This window comes from Zygotorulaspora mrakii, chromosome 6 (genome assembly GCF_013402915.1).
Source record: "Zygotorulaspora mrakii chromosome 6, complete sequence".
NCBI lineage: Eukaryota > Fungi > Ascomycota > Saccharomycetes > Saccharomycetales > Saccharomycetaceae > Zygotorulaspora > Zygotorulaspora mrakii.
Genome location: NC_050724.1, coordinates 675,484 through 698,662, shown reverse-complemented (window position 1 = coordinate 698,662; position 23,179 = coordinate 675,484). Strand labels below are relative to the sequence as shown.

At 40.0% G+C, this 23,179-nt stretch overlaps 15 protein-coding genes and 1 non-coding gene across 16 annotated transcripts; 8 read left to right on the top strand and 8 right to left on the bottom strand.

The window, feature by feature from the left end:
• Positions 1 to 476: 476 nt before the first annotated feature.
• HG535_0F03640 (CBM21 domain-containing protein) lies at positions 477 to 1,970 on the top strand (the record flags this gene model as incomplete). The annotated part of the gene is made up of 1 exon (XM_037289684.1): positions 477 to 1,970. The coding sequence occupies one exon, from the start codon at positions 477 to 479 to the stop codon at positions 1,968 to 1,970; it is 1,494 nt and encodes a 497-aa protein (XP_037145579.1).
• Positions 1,971 to 2,648: 678 nt separating this feature from the next.
• On the top strand, positions 2,649 to 2,801 carry HG535_0F03630 (uncharacterized protein; the record flags this gene model as incomplete). Its single annotated transcript, XM_037289683.1, has 1 exon — positions 2,649 to 2,801. The coding sequence occupies one exon, from the start codon at positions 2,649 to 2,651 to the stop codon at positions 2,799 to 2,801; it is 153 nt and encodes a 50-aa protein (XP_037145578.1).
• Positions 2,802 to 3,394: 593 nt separating this feature from the next.
• Positions 3,395 to 4,315, top strand: PIC2 (Cu/Pi carrier; the record flags this gene model as incomplete). Its single annotated transcript, XM_037289682.1, has 1 exon — positions 3,395 to 4,315. The coding sequence occupies one exon, from the start codon at positions 3,395 to 3,397 to the stop codon at positions 4,313 to 4,315; it is 921 nt and encodes a 306-aa protein (XP_037145577.1).
• Positions 4,316 to 4,410: 95 nt separating this feature from the next.
• Positions 4,411 to 5,238, bottom strand: AGE2 (GTPase-activating protein AGE2; the record flags this gene model as incomplete). Its single annotated transcript, XM_037289681.1, has 1 exon — positions 4,411 to 5,238. One exon carries the CDS (start codon positions 5,236 to 5,238, stop codon positions 4,411 to 4,413), a length of 828 nt encoding a protein of 275 aa, XP_037145576.1.
• A 1,728-nt stretch (positions 5,239 to 6,966) lies between these two features.
• HG535_0F03600 (cytochrome b5-like heme/steroid binding domain-containing protein) lies at positions 6,967 to 7,626 on the top strand (the record flags this gene model as incomplete). The annotated part of the gene is made up of 1 exon (XM_037289680.1): positions 6,967 to 7,626. One exon carries the CDS (start codon positions 6,967 to 6,969, stop codon positions 7,624 to 7,626), a length of 660 nt encoding a protein of 219 aa, XP_037145575.1.
• Positions 7,627 to 8,079: 453 nt separating this feature from the next.
• On the top strand, positions 8,080 to 9,639 carry HOM3 (aspartate kinase; the record flags this gene model as incomplete). The annotated part of the gene is made up of 1 exon (XM_037289679.1): positions 8,080 to 9,639. One exon carries the CDS (start codon positions 8,080 to 8,082, stop codon positions 9,637 to 9,639), a length of 1,560 nt encoding a protein of 519 aa, XP_037145574.1.
• Positions 9,640 to 9,778: 139 nt separating this feature from the next.
• On the bottom strand, positions 9,779 to 10,624 carry CBR1 (cytochrome-b5 reductase; the record flags this gene model as incomplete). Its single annotated transcript, XM_037289678.1, has 1 exon — positions 9,779 to 10,624. One exon carries the CDS (start codon positions 10,622 to 10,624, stop codon positions 9,779 to 9,781), a length of 846 nt encoding a protein of 281 aa, XP_037145573.1.
• Positions 10,625 to 10,794: 170 nt separating this feature from the next.
• JHD1 ([Histone H3]-lysine-36 demethylase) lies at positions 10,795 to 12,012 on the bottom strand (the record flags this gene model as incomplete). The annotated part of the gene is made up of 1 exon (XM_037289677.1): positions 10,795 to 12,012. One exon carries the CDS (start codon positions 12,010 to 12,012, stop codon positions 10,795 to 10,797), a length of 1,218 nt encoding a protein of 405 aa, XP_037145572.1.
• A 1,275-nt stretch (positions 12,013 to 13,287) lies between these two features.
• Positions 13,288 to 13,785, top strand: RSM18 (mitochondrial 37S ribosomal protein bS18m; the record flags this gene model as incomplete). The annotated part of the gene is made up of 1 exon (XM_037289676.1): positions 13,288 to 13,785. The coding sequence occupies one exon, from the start codon at positions 13,288 to 13,290 to the stop codon at positions 13,783 to 13,785; it is 498 nt and encodes a 165-aa protein (XP_037145571.1).
• A 75-nt stretch (positions 13,786 to 13,860) lies between these two features.
• On the bottom strand, positions 13,861 to 15,150 carry PKP1 (protein kinase PKP1; the record flags this gene model as incomplete). The annotated part of the gene is made up of 1 exon (XM_037289675.1): positions 13,861 to 15,150. The coding sequence occupies one exon, from the start codon at positions 15,148 to 15,150 to the stop codon at positions 13,861 to 13,863; it is 1,290 nt and encodes a 429-aa protein (XP_037145570.1).
• A 564-nt stretch (positions 15,151 to 15,714) lies between these two features.
• On the top strand, positions 15,715 to 16,689 carry GVP36 (Gvp36p; the record flags this gene model as incomplete). The annotated part of the gene is made up of 1 exon (XM_037289674.1): positions 15,715 to 16,689. One exon carries the CDS (start codon positions 15,715 to 15,717, stop codon positions 16,687 to 16,689), a length of 975 nt encoding a protein of 324 aa, XP_037145569.1.
• Positions 16,690 to 16,848: 159 nt separating this feature from the next.
• Positions 16,849 to 18,774, bottom strand: TPA1 (oxidative DNA demethylase; the record flags this gene model as incomplete). Its single annotated transcript, XM_037289673.1, has 1 exon — positions 16,849 to 18,774. One exon carries the CDS (start codon positions 18,772 to 18,774, stop codon positions 16,849 to 16,851), a length of 1,926 nt encoding a protein of 641 aa, XP_037145568.1.
• Positions 18,775 to 19,234: 460 nt separating this feature from the next.
• On the bottom strand, positions 19,235 to 19,528 carry ISD11 (Isd11p; the record flags this gene model as incomplete). Its single annotated transcript, XM_037289672.1, has 1 exon — positions 19,235 to 19,528. One exon carries the CDS (start codon positions 19,526 to 19,528, stop codon positions 19,235 to 19,237), a length of 294 nt encoding a protein of 97 aa, XP_037145567.1.
• A 382-nt stretch (positions 19,529 to 19,910) lies between these two features.
• HG535_0F03510 (nitroreductase family protein) lies at positions 19,911 to 20,540 on the bottom strand (the record flags this gene model as incomplete). The annotated part of the gene is made up of 1 exon (XM_037289671.1): positions 19,911 to 20,540. The coding sequence occupies one exon, from the start codon at positions 20,538 to 20,540 to the stop codon at positions 19,911 to 19,913; it is 630 nt and encodes a 209-aa protein (XP_037145566.1).
• Positions 20,541 to 20,960: 420 nt separating this feature from the next.
• HG535_0Ftrna5Q lies at positions 20,961 to 21,032 on the bottom strand. Its single transcript has one exon. It is a non-coding gene; the product is annotated as a tRNA-Gln (tRNA).
• Positions 21,033 to 22,622: 1,590 nt separating this feature from the next.
• On the top strand, positions 22,623 to 23,054 carry APQ12 (Apq12p; the record flags this gene model as incomplete). The annotated part of the gene is made up of 1 exon (XM_037289670.1): positions 22,623 to 23,054. One exon carries the CDS (start codon positions 22,623 to 22,625, stop codon positions 23,052 to 23,054), a length of 432 nt encoding a protein of 143 aa, XP_037145565.1.
• Positions 23,055 to 23,179: the final 125 nt, after the last annotated feature.

The window sequence follows — 23,179 nt, the reverse complement described above, 5'->3', positions numbered from 1 at the left end:
AGCGCACACAGGGATGATTCCCTGAAAGCCGGCTGAGAGGGAGTCCCTTGTTTCGAAAAGGTAGCACTTGACAACCACTGATCTGTCGTTTTAGCTCTACACTTGATGCATTTTCATCTGAAAGGGGTTGCAGGAAAGCGAAAAGGGGACGTTATAGTTTTTTTCCAACACCCCACCAAAAATGAAACATGGTAGTCACACCTTCAAGGAGAGCTTTGGTATCAAATAGATAAAATTGATTCATACATAAACGCCAAAATTTACATTCATAGCATAATAGTTAATTCTGTCAAGGATCACTTTGATAATTGTGAAAAGGTCGGTGCGATTTTTTCTTTTTTCTGGTTTTGAAGGGGAGAGAAAGCGATAATTCTTTATATAATCTAAGATATCAAAAAGGGTCGTCAAGGTAGCGAGCTAAGTGAGCAAGTAATTGAAGTCGATCAGTGAATGATTTGTGTAAATAAGTTATAGACATGTATGTGAAGGTAGGCGGAAATGCAGATGGGAATAAAGGTTTATTGTCAAAAAGAGACAATAAGACAGGAGTGCCGGAAGATGAACTCCGAAGTCACGAAGATGTCACGAAATCGGCATCAAGTTTAATGATGAGAAGACTGAACAAGAACGAGGATCTATCGGCATCTCTAAACTCGTTGGCGTTTCTTCATAAGCCTCAGAGAGTGAAAACCTTGAATAGCAGTCTTTATCCAGATGAAGAAATAATCAGAAATACCAATATTAACAAGAATTTGAACAACGGCTCAACGGATAAAAAGGTAATCGATGATGAAGCAGAAGCTGAAGTGTCGCCAACATCTTCGTATAAGCTGGCTCGGGTCAATGACCTGCTGATTAATCGTGGCGGCGATGAAAACATGTTCCCCATACCACCGGTTTATAAAAAATCTGGGGAGCTAGTGAAGAGCTCACTCAAGAGAAGATCGAAGTCCTTACCGACATCACCGCACGTGAACAGCGAACACAAAAACTTCACGGCCCTGAGACCGGGCGGTAGACTACAAAGGAGTAAGAGTGTCCATTTCGATCAAAAGACACCGATAAAGTACTTCCGCGAGGACGAAAGCCCAATCGACGTCAGCACCAAGGAAAATGAACGAACAGAGGAGATAAGTTTCAGACACAAACCCGTGGGATACCTATTTGGCGGAAACGACGACGACGACGACGATGATGACGACGACGAAGGCGCCAGCTTCAACGACACAAACCTCCTGGCGATGAGAATAGACTCGATCAACCTAGGCACCGCGACAAGAACGGGAAACACCATATCGCGCCCCCCTTCGCATGTAAAAGACAGGAGCCTGCGCAAAAGCAAGAGGTTCAGCGCCATGGCTAGAGATATACCAAAAAGAGAGTCCAGCAACAAACACGAAAACTCGGGTACATCAAAGTACGTCGGCAATAGTAATAATAATCATAGTTGTAGTAATAACAATAGAGTCGTGGGGCTATATAACGAGAACTTCCCGATCCTAAGTAACAAGAATCCAAAGAGCTTAAAACTAAACATATTCATCAACCTGTCACAGGACAAGAAGTGCTTTCTGCAAGAAATCACACTCTACGGAGCAAGAGATCAGCACACCTATCCATCCAAAAAGACCCAAACGAGGATGATTGCAGGCAGAGTCTTGGTGAAGAACATCTTCTTCGATAAGAAAGTCGTTGTTAGGTACACCTGGGACCACTGGCGCACCTCGCACGACGTCGAATGCGTCTACGTCAGCGACGGAGACGGCATCCTTCCGGGAACAAACATGGATATCTTCAACTTCATCATCGATGACGTGAACAAACAGGACTCCAGGGCAAAACTTGAGTTCTGTATCCACTATGTTACGAGAAACGATTACCAAAGAAGGGAATTCTGGGACAGCAACAATGGCAAAAACTACAAGATAGATTGCATAACCGATGGTTTCACCAATCCTTTTTCCGACTAGGCGGGCCTTCAGACCCAGCCAGAGTCAGCCGAGCGCCATGCCACCACCGCCCCTCTGGCAGCCAACAAGGCCCGCCAGCCCCAAGGCTGAATCACAGCAACCCAACCACTAGTTGCCACTAGTTACTGCAATTAGTGCTCAATCGCCCTTTTTGGGCATTCGATAGTTCCATTTATCTACACTTTTGTTTACACAATACCCGTCAATGGAGATCTGGTCGGACCACCGTCCCAGTGCTACTGCAGCATCTCACTGCAGCGGTGTTTCTCTTCTGCTTTCTCTTGTCGAGTTTCCACTTCTCACTACGCTACGGCTCACTCTCTCCATGCTATGCAGTTCACCTTTTTTTTATTCGCGCGAAATATATCAAAACTGCTCAAGTTTCTAAGCATACGACCGATATAAATCGACAATAGAAACTTGCGATGCCCGTAGCAATCCCGCAATAGGCGCCCAATTTCTATATAACCCATTAATAATGACGAGAATCGAGTCAATATCAGCGGGAACGGACTTCTCTTGTACTCGTATATATACCAATCGAACGATCTCTCTCCTCCGAAGAAAACAGCGACACCCAGCGTCTTTTCAGTGCTTGCTCCCCTCTTCAGCCAGGCTCCATTAAACTCGACTTTGTCCGTTACACCGCAACTCTCCCACACAACAGATACACGCACAATGCTATTGGCCATGCTACAATTCAACAGACAGTCCGAACTGAAGGATTTCGATCTATTTTTGAGCATATTCGCTTTCATCTTCTTGGTGTACTTCACCTTTCACAAGACCGTCATGAACAAGTACAAGAGCGATGTGCCCTATCTGCAATAGACGGGCCGTTTTACGTTAACTGCAGGGCACTGCACTGCCTAATGTTTTGATTTTTCACAGCTACTTTGAAAAAGTAGAGCTATTCCGCATTCCTAATGACCACCCCTAATACTTAATACTATACTCCCTTCTAATACATTTCATGCCTACCATACTTTTCATACCGTTAATACATTTAATACATTTAATACATTTAATACATTTAATACATTTCGTACATTTCGTACATTTCGTACATTTAAACATCTAGCCTTGGATACATTCGATACGTCGGATGCCTGGGCCACCCGACTCTCGGAGTGACTCGAGACAGGTCGCTTCCGAAGTGCTTACATGGCTGAAGATGTGTCCGGGCTGCGTGTTAATGCTTGGCGCTAGCTTTGTGTTTTCCATTAAGTTCAAGGGTTACAGTCATTGCATACGCACACTTCATATCGGGTAATTTTAAATAACTCATAGCGCAAGGGTATATACATGAGTGTATATAAGGGGCACGGTAGGGTCGCATATCGGGTCGAGATATGATGCTGGTGTGGTTTCTCGAGATACAAGTGTTGTGATCTTGTAAATACTGTAAAAGCGGATCAGTGGCAATGTCTGAAAAATCGAATGATAGGGGAATTCAACTGTACACCAAGGAGTTTTATGCCGCGTGTACTTTAGGCGGTATTGTCGCTTGTGGTCCAACGCACTCGAGCGTGACGCCTCTGGATCTTGTCAAATGTAGATTGCAGGTCGACCCTACGCTGTATAAATCCAATTTGGACGGCTGGAAGACGATCATCAGAAAGGAGGGCTTTTCTAAAATCTTCACTGGTTTCGGCGCGACAGCGATTGGTTACTCGCTGCAAGGAGCTGGTAAATACGGTGGCTATGAGTTCTTCAAGCACTTTTATTCGAATTCGGTTTTGGGCCCGGAGTTGTCGTCGAAGTACACGACAGGTGTCTATTTGATGGCTTCCGCAACTGCGGAGTTTATCGCAGATATTATGTTGTGTCCGTTTGAGGCCATCAAGGTCAGGCAGCAAACAACAGTTCCGCCATTTTGCAATAACGTTTTCCAGGGACTTTCGAAAATCTATACGCTAGAAGGATTACAGGGTTTTTACAAGGGTATTGTTCCACTATGGTGCAGACAAATCCCCTACACTATGTGTAAATTTACTTCTTTTGAGAAAATCGTCCAGTTGATTTATTCAAAGTTGCCAAAACCCAAGAGCGAAATGACTACCTTGCAGCAAATTTCTGTCAGTTTCACCGGTGGTTACTTGGCTGGTATTCTGTGTGCAATCGTGTCCCATCCTGCGGATGTTATGGTTTCGAAGATCAATAATGACAGGAAGTCCGGTGAATCGATGGTCGGTGCGTCAAAGAGAATCTATCAAAAGATTGGATTTGGTGGTTTATGGAATGGCCTAATGGTTAGAATTGTTATGATCGGTACATTGACAAGTTTCCAATGGTTGATTTACGATTCCTTCAAGGTCAAGGTTGGTTTGCCAACGACGGGTTGATTGGATTCACTAGTGCTTAGAGACCCTCCTCGTCCCTCATATACATATATGTATATAAAATTCATATATTCTAATAAAGTAAAAAGGAAAAAAAGCTACGTCCAAACGTTTTTGAATAGCTCGTTCTCGTCCAACGAGCTTATTGACAAATTATTTTCAGTTTTGTTGGCATTGCTATTGTTGCTGCCATTAGTAGTGCCAATGCTGTTGCTGATAGGTAATGATGCTCCCGTAGAATTACTCGATTGATAGAATGAGTTCTTTGTGACGTTGTTATCTTTCGGCTTAGAATACAATGAAAGTATTGATTTTTTTAAATCTGGTCTATTTGAATCCCTATTATTCTGTTGATCGATTCTATTCTTAGCCATGGAGGAAAGTCGTAAGTTTAGCATGCTACTTGTGCTCGTGCTCGTAACACTACTAGTGCTTGAACTTGTTTTTTGAAGCTTCGGCTGCACCTCTTCGAAATCTGCTAATAAACTTTCGGTACTACTCAGTTGTGGTTTTATGTCCTCCGCAGCTTCACTTTTACCATTCGGCTGCTCACCAGTTGAGATCCATTTCTTCTTTTCATACTTGTTTTTCACAAACGATTGTAACTGATTAGCGTCTGTAATTGGTTTGCGCATTGATTCTGGCAGCTTGGCCTCGTAGTAGTCGTTTGCAATTCGATTATTGCACATTTTAACGAGGTTTACTAACTCTTCCTCCTTCCACGCATCTAAATCTACCGACTTGACCTTCGAAATATGGGTACCGAGCGATCTATGCAGACCGGCACATCTGATGCAGATAAACACTCCCAAGGACCATGATGCCCACCGCGGGTGTGATGCAGCCTTACAGTCGGCGCACGTATTGTTTGCAGGGTCTCGTAGCAACCCTGCAAGAGCCTTTTTGACTGGTGGAGAAGTTGTCATCACAAAAATGAGTTCACCTCCTACTAAATACAAATGCTTGGAAACCTGTGATCAGCCAATCTTGCACGCAAGATCATATTTCTTTAATGTATCTCACGCAGTTTACGAGTTAGCTATTTCATAGGTACCAAAAATGATTATCACCAAAAACGGACGCATGTACCAATAAAGTTAAGGAAAGTTGCCATTATGTCTGGGACCGTTATAAAAACTGTATTTGACGGGCTTCACGTAAATAAAAGCGGCTCTCAACTGATGTCTTCTACACAGTAATGTTTATCATCCCTCTTAAGCAGTTGCAACTACTTGAAGTGACTGACAGGCCTCTCCACCGCTTAGATAATATTAGTCGTGAGTGTGAGATGAAGTGTGGGCCGAGGTAAGGACAGCAACTAAATTCCTGCAGCGGAAAGACGTTCAAACACGCTAGTGGAAATCTTGCTTATTTTGTTTGCGTGTCCTCGAATTGAGGTAATATTTTAGAATCGGCGGGACTACTAGATTGAAGACTAACGTGAAATTGATTCGGCGGCATGTGGCACCAAGGAGTTTTGTCGCCCAATGGAATGGCTATGGTATGCAAGAGGAGTAAAATTGCAGTAATTCCTTTTAGAATTCAAATCAAAGTCTGGTGAGCAATCCTAATTATCTAAGAAGGCGTGGCGTTCCCTCCTTCTCCATCGACTTCATTCAAAAATTATTTGGAAAGAAAGATATAGGAAATGTGACGGTTGAATCCGATTCTAATTGTATCACCAGAATTTCTGCTTAAATCGACAAAATTGCAGCGACAGTTGAAAACCGCCTAGAACTCCTCGAAATGCAAGCGCTTCTGGCAACGGGAAACTTTTTGCCTAAGAGGCCCCTCCCTTTGTGCTGTTATTCAGTCGCTACAGACAACTACAAAGACTAGTAGTGCTTCTCACATTCTCCAGATATTCTTTCAATTGGGTAATACCAATACCGTTATTTTCCGTTGTGGAATTTCCAAACGAGATTAGCGCCGTGAGGTAAAAGACAGTATCCACCTATATTATCCGCGAACCCAGTAGAATAGAGTTTATTTACCTCTAATACATGAGTGGTCTTTTTATGCAACGCACTTGCACCACTCTCAGGCGCAAAGCCGCGAGCCTGGAGAGCAGGATCTGAGATCAAATGCAATGTGATTAAGAAAAACACCAATTGCAAAGTAACACCCATATGAAGTGACAAATCTCCATCCGCCCAGTACCAGGAACATTATTATGGTGATGACACTAAAAAGCGATTCCGCAAATCATGTATCTAATCACTCTCATATCGAAACAATGATCATATATACTACAAAGAACAAAGTACTATGCCTTCTAACTACAGGTCATCGATTGCGATGTTACAAGTTTCAAGAGTGCAGCTCCAGCTTTCATACTTTTGTTGTACTCGTTCATCAAGTCGACGCTGTCATTGCGCCTGGCGTATTTATCCGTGTAAAACTACATTCTGCATAAATAAGCTGGCATATCTAGGTGGATAAGGCAAGATGAAAAATTCTTGTTGCCATATCAATATAGATAGAACGCGAGAGAAGATAAGTGTCTAGTTCGTGGCTAGTACATTTGGTCTGGCACTAAGGGCTCTTTTTGTTTGGACGGTGCACGTTGTTTGGCGGTACGTTAGAGAGAAAATACTCATTTTGAGTTTTGCGTGCTTCAGTGCAACAGAATACACCGGAGTTTCCTGTGCATAATGGTAACCTCAGAGGCTAACTGCCATGAAGACGATTGTGAGTGTAAAAGTTTGGATAACTTTCCAACGTTCAGCCCCGAACAAGTTAGAAAACATGACAAAGCGTGGGATTGTTGGATGATTGTGCATGGGCGAGTCTACGATATAGGGCCGATTCTTTCTTCACATCCCGGTGGCTCACAGATACTGTTGAAATATGCGGGCATGGATGCAACGTATCAATTTGATGATGTCGGACATTCCATGGAAAGTTTGCTCTACGATATGCCACAAGGATCTTTCAAAGGGTACGTCGTGGGAACAATAAAGAAGGGAAGGAACCCGACTCGAGATTCTAAATATGCCGTTACAAAGGCAGAGAAAGGCGATGATGCCGAATCTCTAAGCGGCGCGGGTGATTACATCACTCAAACCGACAGCATTATAATGGGGCGTGGTCAATCACTGGATGGTTATTTATTGTGGAACAAAGTGTATTCACTGTTTCTCATCCTCACTATACTATTTTGTCTTTTTGCGCTGATGTACATGAAAGTCTACCAACACATGACATCTACAAATAATTCGACAACATCGAAGAGAGATAACACATTTGCATCATTCACATCATATCAGGAACAGGTTTCAGATACAGATGGAATACCAGATTGGGCTTATTAAGAGCCCAAAAGGACTGATCAGTTTAGATATATTTTACAAGATTTAGTAGTGTACATTTCACAATTACGTTTTCATATTTATCAATTGTCTCATAATGCTGTAATCTTCGAGGATGATTAACCGGATGCGTATCATAGGTTATTTGACACTTGTCTTATCACCTTTTCTATAATCTGCTGGTGCAGTTACTATTCAAACTCAATTACTAATAACTGTCAATTCTCATTCTTCTCTCATATTCTATCACAAAGTAGCCTCACGATGACTCAAACCCAAAAAATAGCAGCTTTCAAAAGATCTACGCGATTTGTGTAAAAATTGACTTCGTCATGAAAAGAAAAAAAAAAGTGAAAAAATATTTAATAAAACTCCAGCCAAAAATTAAAAAACGAGATTCTTGAAGGCTCATTCCAGCAGATCAATTCTCGAGCCAATCTTTTAGTCCCGTTTAAGATGGAGTACAATATGCAAACTAATTGGGTGGTACAAAAATTTGGTGGTACTTCAGTTGGTAAGTTTCCAACCGACATTGTTGATGATATTATAAAGTTCTACACCGAAGAAAATAATAACAGTGTCGCAGTGGTGTGTTCTGCGAGATCCTCTTACACCAAAGCTGAAGGTACTACATCCAGGTTACTGCGCTGTTGTGATTTAGCTTCCCAGGAATCGGATTATACCCAGATTATTGAAGCTGTAAGGCAAGACCATGTTCAAAATGCTGAAGCCTATATCCAAAATCCAGTATTGCAAACAAAATTAGTGACAGATACGAACAAAGAACTGGATATGGTCAGTAAATATTTGGAGGCGTCCAAAATTTTGGGTGAAGTCAGTCCAAGAACAATGGATTTGGTAATGGCATGCGGTGAAAAATTGAGTTGTCTCTTTATTGCAACCCTATGTAATGATCGTGGTTGCAAAGCTAAATTCGTTGATCTAACGCATATTATCCCCTCTGATTTTACTGCGACTACATTAGATAGTAGCTTTTACGCTTTAATGGTATCGGCATTAAGGAAAACACTGCAACCTTTTGTCAGTTCCAGGGAAAAGATCGTACCTGTATTCACTGGTTTTTTCGGTCTAGTACCAATGGGTTTATTGAATGGTGTTGGTCGTGGCTACACAGATCTTTGTGCCGCATTGATTGCTGTTGCATTAAATGCGGACGAGTTGCAGGTGTGGAAAGAAGTTGATGGTATATTTACTGCTGATCCACGTAAAGTTTCTCAGGCACGTTTACTGGATAGTGTTACACCTGAAGAGGCTGCCGAATTGACATACTATGGTTCCGAAGTTATTCATCCATTTACCATGGAACAAGTTATTAGAGCAAAGATTCCTATTAGAATTAAAAACGTGCAAAATCCCAAGGGTGACGGTACCATTATCTATCCTGACGATGTTGCTAAGAAGGGAGAAGCAACCCCACCGCATCCACCTGAGGCTTTATCTTCATCCTTCTTTGAAAAAAAGAGAAGAGGCGCAACAGCAATTACAACTAAAAACGATATTATTGTACTGAATATTCATTCAAATAAGAAGACTTTATCACATGGATTTTTGGCTCAAATATTCACTATTTTGGACAGATACAAGCTGGTTGTTGATTTAATCTCTACTTCAGAAGTTCACGTCTCGATGGCTTTACCCATACCAGACTCTGATGCCTTGAAGAGTTTAAGACTTGCTGTGGAAAAATTGAAACCTTTAGGTAAAGTTGATCTCATCAAAAAGATGGCTATCGTTTCCCTTGTTGGTAAGCAAATGAAGCAGTATATTGGCATTGCTGGCACCATGTTTTCTACATTAGCTGCAAATGGTATCAATATTGAAATGATATCTCAGGGTGCTAACGAAATAAATATTTCCTGCGTCATTGAAGAAGTTGACTCCATAAAGGCTTTGCAGTCTATTCATGCGAAATTGCTTGAAGACAATAAGTCGAAAAACAGCTTTGAACATGCGATTAATGAACGTTTGGAACAAATAAAAAATTTAGATCTTTGAAATGGCCACTCACAAAACTCACAACACCAATACTAATTAATATCTATATCTTTTTCTAAAATGTACATATTTTTATGAGATAGAAAACGATCATATAATTAATTACTATCCGCAAGGAAGCCAGAAAAACAGGGCATTACTAAAAGATGAAAACTTGATCGCCCATTTTGGAAACTGGCTTACTTTTGTCGTAAGAGAGTGAAATTGAGGTTTTTTTAACGAATGACACCATAGGTCTTGGGCCACATACCAAAAGCTGAACATCTTTGTCCTTCCCGTTTGGTAGATGTTCCCTCATAATGTCCTCAGTAACATAGCCAACACCTCCAGTCCAACCTTCATCTGGCTTGTCTAATAGGTAGAACACTTTGAATTGGGTAGGATTTGATTCTACAATTCTATCCAACTCTGCTTTTAATAAAATGTCCTCCTCGGTAACGTTACCATAGACTAGTGAAACTTTGGTCTTGTCAGAAGAATGGGCTGCAATGGCTTTTATAATTTGATACATTGGCGAGATACCAGTGCCACCAGCAACCATACCGATATGCTTATAAGTATTGGGAGAGTATTGATAGAATCCCTTGGGACCCCGAACCTGCATTTTGTCGCCTATGTTCAATTCTCCAATATATTTGGATATATTACCCAATTCGTATGTTTTGACCAATAGTTCAAAGAAGCCTTTCGCATCGGTGTCCAAAGAGGTTGGTGTGTATGATCTAACAACCTCCTTACCATCAATAATAGCTTTGATTGAAATATGTTGACCAATTGGCAAACCAAGCACATCTTCGGTTTCGGGTAAACCGAATCTGTACAGAGCAGTATTATGACTCAAGGCAGTCTTGAGAATCAATGGGAATTCTTGAAATTCATCGGGTTTCAAGACCTCACGTTTTTTTTCACTTGATTTCAGACGTAAAGCTAGCAATGAACTAATCACTAGCACTATGATAGCAGTCAGTATGCGATAATCCGGCATTGACGTTGTGTTTGGCTGGCAAACCTCAATATTAGTTCCAATATACTAAGATGCAGATTAAGAATGTCAATTTTAGGTCTTGTTGGATCCAGTTCTAATTGTCACCTCATCATATATTTCATCGAAACCAACAAGTTCGAATGCATATAATTACATACGACCCCGGATTATTACCACTTATCTAGATATAGCTTTAGTTCTTTAATCAGTATTCTCTTTGACGAGTAATTAACAGGTTTGTACTTTATTTGTGGCTTCTCCATGTACCGTATCAGAGCCTCCATTGATTTTTTCATTATCGCTGGCGTCATCTTTTCGAGTTTTACATTTTTATCGGTTGAACGAGAAAGGACCCATTCACAACATTTACCCATAACCAAGTCGAAATGGGGAAAAGTAAACCGTTTCGGCACCTTAGTAAGTCTCTCTACAGCAACAACATCTAATTGGGTGTCTACGTTCCGTACGGTTAGAAAATTCCCACCTATTATCAAAGAATCTTGGGGAGTATATACAGCATGGATAAAACCGGAGGGAATCATAAAGAGATCACCTCCATTCAATTCCATCGCTGTACCATCCGTTAAAATATCACCTAAGAATATTATATTCTGATTGGGATCGGTACACCAACTTGAATATTTTTGCAAATTACTCTCCGTCGGTGGAAACAGTATGAACTTTTTATTTCCCGAAATTAAATTGTAGTAAACCGATGTACCAGCAAAATCCAAATGAAAATCAGTGTATGAATTTGCTGCCGACATCAGTATGTAGCGCGTCACTTTTGGTTTGGTATCCTCAATTCCCACAAAATCCCAAAGTATATTAACAAGATCGTTTTCTTCAACACCTTTTGGCCTTTCGATTTTTAAGCGATTGACATGCGAAACCTCCAGTGATATGACATTTCGTACACGGTCCCTCTCTTCGGGTGTAGTCTTGCTGAAATAGTCATTCCATTGCGACATGGACCATCTCTCATTTTGCTGGGTTTGAATGTCCATGACGTCCACCGGATAGTCTTCGCCAAGTGCCTTTGTAATATCATCTACAGTTAGACTTCTGTCATGATCAGAAAATCCAAGATCTTTAGGACTGGGTATCACCATCCCGGAATTCTCAGGATCTAGTATCTTGATTGGTTTATCAACCGATGCAAAATTCTGATTGAAACTTTTGGAGTCCAGGACACTTTTAGTATTCTCATATCTTTCAAAACATGCCAAGAATGCTTCCGTATGGGGGTGAACATGCTTCAGTTTTTTGTCATCGCCTTCATTCAGTGCAATATAATCAATCGGCTGTTTGTTCCTCAAGCCGGATCGTTTCTTGGCAATAGGTTCTCCAGCCACTTGATGACTGGGGGAGAAGTCTCTTTTGCTCATCTGATATAACCGCTCAAATGTCGCTTAAAGCCATTGAATGCTCTTCTATTTATACGTTTTCCTCGTCACTTACTTCTCACTGTGTTCTTAAAAGACACCTACGCGAAATCACGGCAAAAGCAAGTCCAACAAGACACTATCTTCGGATACATGTTCAAAAGCTGCGACACAAGTAATAAAGAACAGCACAGGTAACTAACTCAATTCCACAGAGTTTTCTACCGAGTTTGAGCCTATGGCTCAAGCGTTTCTGTACTTTAAATGCGTAAGCATCATTTTGGAGGGACGTGACTATGCCAATTCATGGCGCCTATCTTGCAATTTCATATTTCTTTAAAATCGTTATAATGGCAAAATAAACCCTGTTGAAGGTCTCTGGAGTTTTTTGAATGTACTTATTAATATTTGAATACTCTGCGGATAGTAATGACGGCAATTTTATTCAAGCTTGTGCTCTTATCTAAATTTTAGATGACTCAAAAGTTACCTCGTGGAATTCAGGGAGTAGTAACCTAAGAGCAGTTTCCAGACACACAGATAAAACTAAAAACATAGCAATAGAGTAAATTTTTGTTGACGGCAGTATTGTTTTTAAAGCTACCCATTGTACGCCATCATATGTGGAGGTTACCCCCGAGTGAAAACGACCGCTAAATCGGTAATACCTATGATGATGCTCTCATTTCGGCAGTTTGAGGGCACAAAATACCCTTCAACAAGGTCCTTAGTTCATTCCAGCAAAAATTTGTCAAATTAGCATTCAGCTGTATGTCATCATCATTAGCCGCCGAAGTGATAGACAGCCGTTCTATTGAGCCGAAGTGACTAGAAATATAACACTATCCCAAAATGTGTTTTGATATGACTGACACATGGGCACCAAGCCAGTCTACTTTCAAGGTGCCAATCGAGATGAGTTTACCACATTACGAACTTGGAGTCCTACATCTTTCGGAGATACTCACAGTCATTGCTAATCAACTACCTATCAAAAAATACTGTCAGCATTGCCTACATAAGCCTCTAATGCTTGAGGTCAAACGGAGCAATATTGGAGTGCTTGAATTGAGTCTCATAATCTTCCTCTTTATTGGCATCTCACTGCTACTACTGATGTCGTACACAGGTATTTCGGCTTCTCTATTGGAATTTTGATTAGATCGTATTTTTGAAAAAAACTCTTCTTCAAAGGAACTAGACAACAGCATACTTTAAGTAAAACGGTGTTGAACAGGTGTTTTGATTATCACCTACCCCACATTTTAACGGATAAGCATGTTAACTCGTTTAATGCTTCCGATTAAGCAGGCTAAATCTCTTAACTGCTCCACAATCAGATTTATTTCTCAAGTTAGATTAACACCAAATATGAAAACATCAGTTGACGTAGGGAATACAAATGCCATAGAAGGTAATAAAAGAGTGGATGCAAGATTCATGAAAAAATTTCCAAGAAGCAGCACGTACGATCCATTCGATTTTTCACTCGCAAGGCTCCATCTGGAGAAGAAATTTGGCTCCACGAAGCAATCGAAAAATGACATGTTCGATAAATATGGTATAAATCCACTAGACCTTTATACCAGTCCAGAAGTGTTATCGCAGTTTATGTCCTCCACAGGCAAAATACTGCATAGAGATGTGACTGGCCTATCAGCAAAGAACCAGCGCCGTCTATCCAAATCCATAAGAAGGGCTCAAGCCATTGGTTTACTTTCGAAGACCCACAAAGATGTATCTTTCTTACCAACGAGGACAAGCGGTAAGCTGTGATGAGGAAAACTCGTACATACAATTCTGTAAATACTAAATAAAATAAGAAACCAAAATAGCTTTACCCCTGCAACATTATAATGGGGGGCCAGTGAGCTTGATATAGACGTCTGTTCCCCAGCCCCATAGACTTTGAATTTCGAGAGAGCCACTGCTCATTTCAAGATATGCTCTGCACATCGGTAAACCAAACCCCATGCCAGATACATTATTAATATCCTCACCGGGAATCATATACGCCTCAGCTCCCGTATCGTTTGTCTTTTCCGTAACTGTACTGTACGAATAATCGAACATTTTATCCTCCACGTTGGGAGGGATTCCCCCTCCAAAATCACGTATTCTAATTTGTAATTCGTTATCACAGCGTACAACAGTAATTTCTATTGGTTTTTCAGTTAAATCACTATCCGCAGTACTTCCCTCAATATGTGCTCTACTTGAATTCTTCAGAATTTCCGTTAAAACATATTCCAAGTGTGTTGGTATGCATGGGAATGACACATCGTCCCCAGATAATATAGATACAGGTACCGTGTGGTCGTATTTGACAAAACAAAGATCGTTAACATATTCAGACACCTGGCGAATCAAGTCGGAGATTTTCAAATTTTTGTGTAGGGCCCCAATCATATTTTCTGGCCCTTTCCTTTTTGATTGATCTAACAAGGAGAGGTAGTGTCTAGCTAACAACTTCATTGCAATCCTGTCTCTCAAATGCTGATTTAAAAATTTGAATACTGATTCTTTAGGGTAAAACTCCATTACCTCTTGAAATCCCCGAGACAAAGTCACAAGAGTATCCTGGTGTTCGTCTAGGAACTGCGTTAGCATTCGAGCCATCGCAGAGCGATTCTGTATTCCGTATGGATAATCGATTGAAAGTAGCGTTTCTAGCGTCCTTAAATACAATGAGTTGCTTATTTCGATATTTGGGTTTAGAACCACAATATACGGTAATGCTTGGATTGCATCCAACTGCCGACATGTATAAGATAAGAGCAGATTGATTGTCTTTATACTAAGCATATACATTTCTGTATCCTTGAGGGGTGGTCTGTATTTTGTGAGGAAATCAAATGTCACAGGTTGTATCGGTTTTCTAGCATAATCTTGAATTAGCAGCTCAATGTTTGACCTTATCTTGTAATGTTTCTCAAATGCCATCGCAATAAGTTCATCATCGGCCTTATTATTGTTATTTGATGTAGTATTTGAGCTTGAACGGAACCTAGCACACCTTTGTCGCTGTAAAGCTGTTTCCTTTAAGCACTTCTTATTTAATTGATAGAATAAACGAGTATGTAACGGTAAAACACGTCCCCCTATCTTTCCCCTACCAGTGGAAGTGAAACAACGGTACATAGCGCACCTAAAAGTCTCTTTGTGCTCCCAAAAGAGTTAATGAATGATCGCAATCACCTCTTGACAACTCAAATTTTCACTCATTGTAAGAGTATGCCTCGTTGCCTTTTTCAAAGAATCTGCCAAGTTCATTACGTTGAAAGACAAAAGCTGTCAAAACAAGATATATATGTTGATATCAGGCAGCGGTGATTACCAAGATGAGCAATCACCTGGCATTTCTTAGATAGTGCTGAGTGAACAAAATGAAACTCAATTCTATAGAATTCACGTGACTTACTACTCTTGAAAACTGCTGTGAGATCTTTATCTAATTCGAGTGCCTATTGCTAGTTATTATGCTATTTCATCTTATGTGGCATCTTCTACTCATAAATCACTTTACGACAATGGAGCCGTTTTTATCGCATTCAGTTCTTCAATGTTTTGATATCTAAAGGAAAAATTCGCGACACACTTGAAAGGGTGAAAAGAGAATCCACATTTCAAAGAGCTTTCAAGTATCATTTGAAAGGATATTAATCAATCAACTAGGCTTCTTTAAGGTTAAGGTCCCTTCATACTATGTCTACATTCAACAATTTCACTGATTCTTTGAACAAAAGATTTCAAGAACTCTCCACCGTTGTGTCCCAAAAGACACAGGAGATCTCGGGTGACATTCCATCTTTGGCACAATCCACTCAACGTTTCGTCCAAGAGAAACTCGGACAAGTAACTGACATTTCTCAACTGCCACAAGAATATTTGGAGCTAGAACGTAAGGTCGATACTATCAAATTGATCTATGAGCATTTCTTGCACATCACCAGCGTTTATGAAAACGAGTCATACGATTATCCAAAATACGTTACTGAATCTATAAATGATTTTTCCAAGATTGTTACCTCTAAGGTCAAAGAGCTATCGCATGCTTCATCCGCTAGTGAAGCTCAGAATATTCTAATCACTCCAGGACCTTTGAAAGATCCAAGGACCTTGAACTACGCTCTGAGCAAAGTTTCTCTTATTTCGAGCGAGTACTTGAATCAAATTGGTGATCACACCGATGCTCAATTGGGATCCGTTCTTCTAAAGTACAGTGACGTCCAAGCTAAAATTGCTCAGGCAAGGTTGCAACAGGACACTTTAATTCAGACCAAGTTCAACAAGTGCTTAAGGGAAAGTTTAGAAAACGATTTGAAGAGAGTGCAAAAGGTACGTAAAGATGTTGAGTACAAGAGAATACAATATGATGTTGCAAGAACCAATTTGTCCCAGGCAAAGCCAGAAAAAGAAGCTTCCTTAAGGGTGCAAATGGAGACTTTGGAGGATCAATTTGCACAGGCTACTGAAGATGCAACGGTTGTTATGCAGGAAGTTATTTCGCAATCTAATTTTTCCAAAGAAATTCAAGATTTAGCAAGCGCCCAATTAGCCTACCACAGCGCCTCTTCAAAAGTATTGGAAGATTTTGTTTCAGGCCTTGAGCATCAATCGGAAACTTCTAACAAGCCTGTCGATGCCGTTGAGGAAAACGATAAGGAAGAAGAGAAATGAGTGCTAACTGTTGACAGCTTTAATTTTAGATAAGATTTCCTATTCATATTTTTTTCTGTTTTAAACTTCTAGATTCTATCAATCGCTTTCTTTTATATTTATTTGATTTTACTCATCTTTGGTTTGTAACTATAGGAAAGGTATAAACAGTTGACGATATTAGTTTTCTGATTCTTGCTCAGTAGACTTTACGTCCCACTGCATCTTAATATCCCACCTACTCGATTTTGCACTCCAACTGATATATTTTACAAATTCCAGTACGCTTTCATCTCTGAGAACTAAGTTGAAGGTATTCCAACTAGCTGATGAATTGAGTAAAACTGAATCACCACTATCGTCTGTACGATAAACGGAAGCATCCTCGACATCCTTGTCAAGTTGACTCTTTTTCGAAACATTTTCGTCGTCCTCCTCGTCATTGTCAGCCATATATAACTCATAGCCGCCAACTTCACCTGATTCCCAACCGTCGAATGGTGTTATGCAAAGAGTTCCCTCTAGAACAGCGTCAACAAATCCATCGACATTTTCTAAGATTTTGTTCAGTTGACATTTTGTTGCTAAGGTAAAATCTTTGCCGGGCCTAAATCTTCTAATCAAAACTTGCTCACTTAGAGGACATAGTGCTGTGATTAATGCCAAATACTTTTTATAAATTGTACTTTTAAAGAATTCAACTAAATCCATCAATTCAATTTCAGTTGAGTTCTTTGATTTGTCCAGAGTTTGCTTTAACAACTCAAAATTGGGCAGCTCCTCACGGTTTAAATTCTCTAGAATATCAGTTTCTGTTTGAAAATTCTCAAGAGATTTACCATCGATATATAAGTATCTCCATTTATGTGGTGGAATAGCTGTTTTCCATGGTGTTTGGACATCTTTTGCCTTGTATGGACAATCATTCTCTAATTCGTTTTGTTTGATCAATTTTTGTAATAAGGTCGATTTTTTTTCGTTCAAGAAATCATCGATTTGTAACGAAGAATTTTCCAAGAAATCACTTTGTAACTTTGCTATACCATCCTCGGTCAAATATTGTTCAGAGAGATACCGTCTTAAATAATTCAATTCCTGTTCGTTTAATATTTTTTCATCCGATATAGCGCTAATTGGCGTAAGTTCTTTAATACCATTTTCAACTGTGAAATTATTAGACATGTCCTCTACCTTATCTTGTGCTAAAACTTTTTCGAAATGCTTAACTTGATGATAAGGTAAGATGTCTCTCTCAAATTTTGGAAATTCATAATCCTGTAAAACATTTGACTCCAACTGAGCTAAAGTCGAAGTATTTGTTTGAACCCACTTTTCCTCTTCCCCAGGAATATGACCGTCTTCTCCGACTTGTGGGATGTGATACCACCCTTGAATGGATAATCTGTGTTTATCGACTTTAACTTCTTCGACATCGTGAAACGAAAAACCGGGCTTCACCTTGAAGAATGCAATTTGATTAAATTGTGGCACTAATTTCGCGCAAGAATCTGAGCATGGGACGTTGGAAACAATACTATCAAACAATCTCAACCCACCACCATAATGAGATTTCCAAGTTCTGTCTGGATCGGGAAGATATAAAATAAAACTGATTCTTCTTGAACCAATCACATCATCATGAGTTAGTAAATGACAGCCTTTGGTGTAAGTATTTATACTCATGTCAGCTTTTTGTCCCGACAATTTACCAGAATCAGTAACATAAGCAATAAAATCTCTATAAATTTCAGAGTAGAGAATTTGGCGTAGCTTATATAAATTAGGCAATCTTGATAGATCATTCCAATCCAGTCCAGCTAAATTTGCTAGATCACCGCTTTGATTAACTTTATAAATGTCAGTTTCCTTCTTTGTAAAGTGAATTTCCGTTTCAATCTCTTTACGAACCGCACGTAACAAATCGTCACTTACTAATTCGGGTATAGTTCCCCAGTTGTACGGTTTTGAATTTGCTATCTCTTCTTTCAGGCCACGCCTGTAGTCATCATCCCATAGTTTTGCATTGAAAAGAGATTTAACCTTGTCCTCCTCAAGCAAAGGTTGCTTTAAAGTGTTTTTTCCAGAATTGCTATTTTGCCTCTTCATTTACCTCAAATTCTCCGGTATAGTGCTGTGAACCAGTGATCAAAAATATCTGGAAAATGGTCGTTTATAACTCTTATATAATCGTTAAATTTCACTGGACCTTCAATCCATTTTTTTTATGCGATGAGGTGAGCTGATGGATATCGAATTCACCCAAACGACAAGTGAAAAAAAAAAAAAAAAAAAAAAACAGCAGAGAAGCCATTACAAAAATATTATGCATTTAGTGATTTATTTATACAGCTTAAAATGTTCATTTATTGAATATTAGGAATTTAATCGGACATAGTAATGGAATGGAATGGAAGACATGGTCTTGTATATATACTGCTAGTAGAAGAAGATGACGTATAGAAGAATATGCGCTAAAATGTACCCATCCACCACCACTCGTTTTTGTGTCATATCATGTCGTAACGGATTTCTTAGTTTCTTCTTTGTTGATCTGATTATCAAGTGCTCACGTAGATGGCTTGAAACCATGCTTATGAAGTGGCTCGACCACTAGCTTGTCGAAGGTGTACATCTGCGATATGATGGATTGTCTCTTCAGGATACCCAGATCTCTCTGACCCTCCGCAAAGAGCGACTGCAGTTTAGCCGCATCCTGTACGCTTTTGTTCTCCTTGAAAGTATTTCTAGCTCTTCTTAAAAAGTATTCCCTGAAATTGTAGTCGTTGAACTGATTAGCATTCTTGATGAGTTGCTTGTACAGACGAAGCACCTGTCGCCTGCTTGGTGAAACAGCTGGCATTTTCCAAACAAAAGAAATCTTGAAAAAGCCTTGTCACGACAGCCAGAGAATCTGAGCAATTAACAACTATCAGATACAGCTCTGATAAGACCTTCACTAGGAAACCCTATCTCTTATAAATCCATATTTCACATCCAATTTCGAGAAAGTATATGACTTTACCGTTTTGCAGGGCAATCTGTTTAATTTCCGCCATGAAGATCGCCTTTCACGTCGCCAAGTTTATTACCCGAATAATACTTATTTCCGGCAGGTATCAACGAAATAAGCTGATAAACACCTTAAACACTACGCATTTAGAAGTTAAAATCCCTTCAAGTCCATTGTTTATAAAATATTTATGTGTTATGACGATTACTTATTTTCAATTGGAAATGTAAGTCTATTTGTAGACTTTCACTTCGTTCTTACCGAATTCTTTGGCGCCTGCGGGAGCGGCTGGTACACCAAATACTAATTGGGCATGGATCGACCATTGAGTAGGAACATCTGCTGGCAAGGCAGCCTTGATGTAGCCGTTGTAATGCTGCAAATGGGCGCCAAGACCCATTTCTGTGAAAGCAGTCCAGGTATCGATCTGGGCAGCACCGGAAGAGTGGTCCGCAAATTGTGGAAAGGCTGCAGCCCATGCCGGGAAGCCCGCTTGCAACTTTTCGGTGACTAGATCATCGGTGAAAAAGATGACAGAACCATAGGCCTCGTCACGCGCAGAGGTAGGTCTCCTCTTGCCTGAGTCGTCCGGAATGCTGTTGACGACCTGGTCCCACACTTTCTTGTGCGCTTCCCCTGTCAGGATAATTGCCCTGTTAACTTGAGAGTTGAACGAGGTTGGTGTGTGCTTGATCACCTCTTGCACGGTTGCCTCCACATCATCTAGGGTGACATTGGATGGCAATTCTGGCTTCAAAGCGTAGATAGTACGACGGGTCGCAATTGATTTCAAGAAACTAGCTGCAGCACTGGTAGTAGCCATATCTTCTTTTTTGGATTTTTGTATCAAACCGAAGAGCATTCGTAGAATCCTATAATCTCAGTAGAGCTTTCGATTGAACATTCGCACCAAAACTAGCATTATTGAGAGACTGTGATGTCCATTCCTTATATAGATCTGTAATTCAACCGATTGCGGGTGCCGCTTGTGTAATCATATTGTAAACACATTACTAAGAATTAATAATTTTCCATGGCGAGAGATTCGTACGGACGCCCTGCCTGCCGTCGAAAAAATAGTAATGGCAGCGCAAGAGCGCTACGGACCTGGAAGCCACAGTGCGGTATGTGAACTGGAAAGATAACCCTCGCAACAGTCAGCAAGGACAAGATAGCCTAAGCACCTTCAGCTTGTTCGATTCTATGGAGCAATGTGGGATCTTCAATTAATCAGCTTCTTTTCTGATTTATAGAGAGAGGGAGTGAAAAATATCAAAAAAAGAGGTCCTACCCGGACTCGAACCGGGGTTGTTCGGATCAAAACCGAAAGTGATAACCACTACACTATAGAACCAGGCAAAGCTCTGAAATCATGGCCGTATTGGGCTCGGTTGTCCTCAATCTAAGGGTCTACGAAACATGAAATCAATAATAAATGAATTGCGACTAGCCTGAATTGTTGAAATATAAATCGAGATTGTAAGATATATTAAAGAGATGACTTATAAGAATCAGAAAGAGACAATTGGTCTGTAAAACAAAATAAACGAAGTCAGATGAAACCCTAACAGAATGTCAATCGATAATGGAAAGATATCGGATGATAATCTATCACGAGACGTTTACAACTCAGGAGTCTGACTACGAAGGAGTCTATGGCATGGAACATGAAATAACAGTTGTACTGTGGGTTCTATGGGACTAGAAATGGTGTGATGACGATGAAAATTCTTCACTCGTCGTCCTCTCTTATGGTTCAATAGGTGCGAAGTATTAGGTATAAATACTGACGTATTTTCCAGATGTTAATCCAAGTTCAATTAGTCTTATCTCAATTCATGATATAGAAAACCAAGGAATTATATATCTCTATAATTGAATATCATAGTATCATCATCAATGTCAAACCAAGTTACTATCGACAACGCCGAAGAAAACATTCTTTATAAATATGAATATCTGCTGAAAGTGCCGAATTCATGCGCACCGAACAAACTGTTTTGAATTATAAGAGAGCACAGCGAGTGAAGAACTTTCTGTCGCTCCATCTCATAACTTGTGCTGTCGTCCCCTCTTGTTGAAATATAAATCGATATTGTAAGATATATTAAAGAGATGACATATAAGAATCAGAAACAAGACAATTGGTCTGTAAAACAAAATAAACGAAGCCAGATGAAGCCCTAACAGAATATCAATCGATCCTGGAAAGATATCGGATGATAATCTATCGCGAGACGTTTACAATTCAGGAGTCTGACTACGAAGGAGTCTATGGAATGAACACAAAATAACAGTTGTACTGTGGATTCTTTGGAACAGGAAATGGTGTGATGACGATGAAAATTCTTCACTCGTCGTCCTCTCTTATGGTTCAATAGGTGCAAAATGTTAGGTATAAATACTGACGTATTTTCCTGATATTATCCAAGTTCGATTAGTTTTATCTCAATTCATGATATAGAAAATCAAGGAATTATATATCTCTATAATCGAATATCATAGTATTATCAATGTCTCTCCAGTCTAGTATCAATAGCTCTGAGGGTAACTCACTCTTTCCTTAGATATCAAGAACTCTCGCGACACGTTTTTGTTCTTTTTGTTACGATTGCTGGTCCTCCTTTGTTCATATATTTCTATCGTCTAGTCTAATCAGGCTGGTGCCGATAAGTCCAGTAAAGCCACGCACTCTCGATAGATGTGCACTCATTAAAATGCACCTTCAACGCATTTAGTGCAATATCCATGATGGGCGCAGTCAACCAATTCTTTCAATATGTCATGACTGACATGTTTTCGTTTTGTTTTTTGAAATGATGCCGGAGAGTAATGTTAAAGTTGCATAGAAAGAACAACACATGAAAAAAAATGATATAGAGGTCAACATCATCGCTGAACCAAAACAATCGGTACAGTAGCTAAGAAGTATACGATTTACCAAATGGTTGAGGCCCAAGAACATCCAGAGCAAAAGTTAGAGCAGTACATTGCTTTTTTTTTGACAAAGCTCATCAGGTTCATTCAAATAGTCATTCCTCTAATTGCCAAATTCAGTAAAGAGCATCCTAATGTTTTTCTGACTGTATCAATCGTGTTGATTATCTATACGTCATGGCGTCTCATTTGTAACCTCGCAACTATTTTGAAGAGGATGCTATTCGTGACGCTCAGCCTGTTTATCATATTTTTATTTTTGCGGGGGTTTGATCAAGTTGTGTTCAAGGACATGCCACTGCTTTACAGTTTGATAAAGCAAAACAGGGATCTCGAGATTGTATTTTCCAGATGGACCTCTTATCTTTCCAAGTCATCTGCGGATCATTCGACTGCGGTAGTGAGCTATCTTTCATCCAAGCTGCGGGAGTTGTTCTGAAAAATATCTGTAGTGACCCTCATGTGCAACGGAGAAAACAGTCATTGCGTCTGACGCATTCAAGACAATAATGGAAGACAATAGTGGTATAGAGAGAGACACATTGGAGCCCTTGGAAAGACATA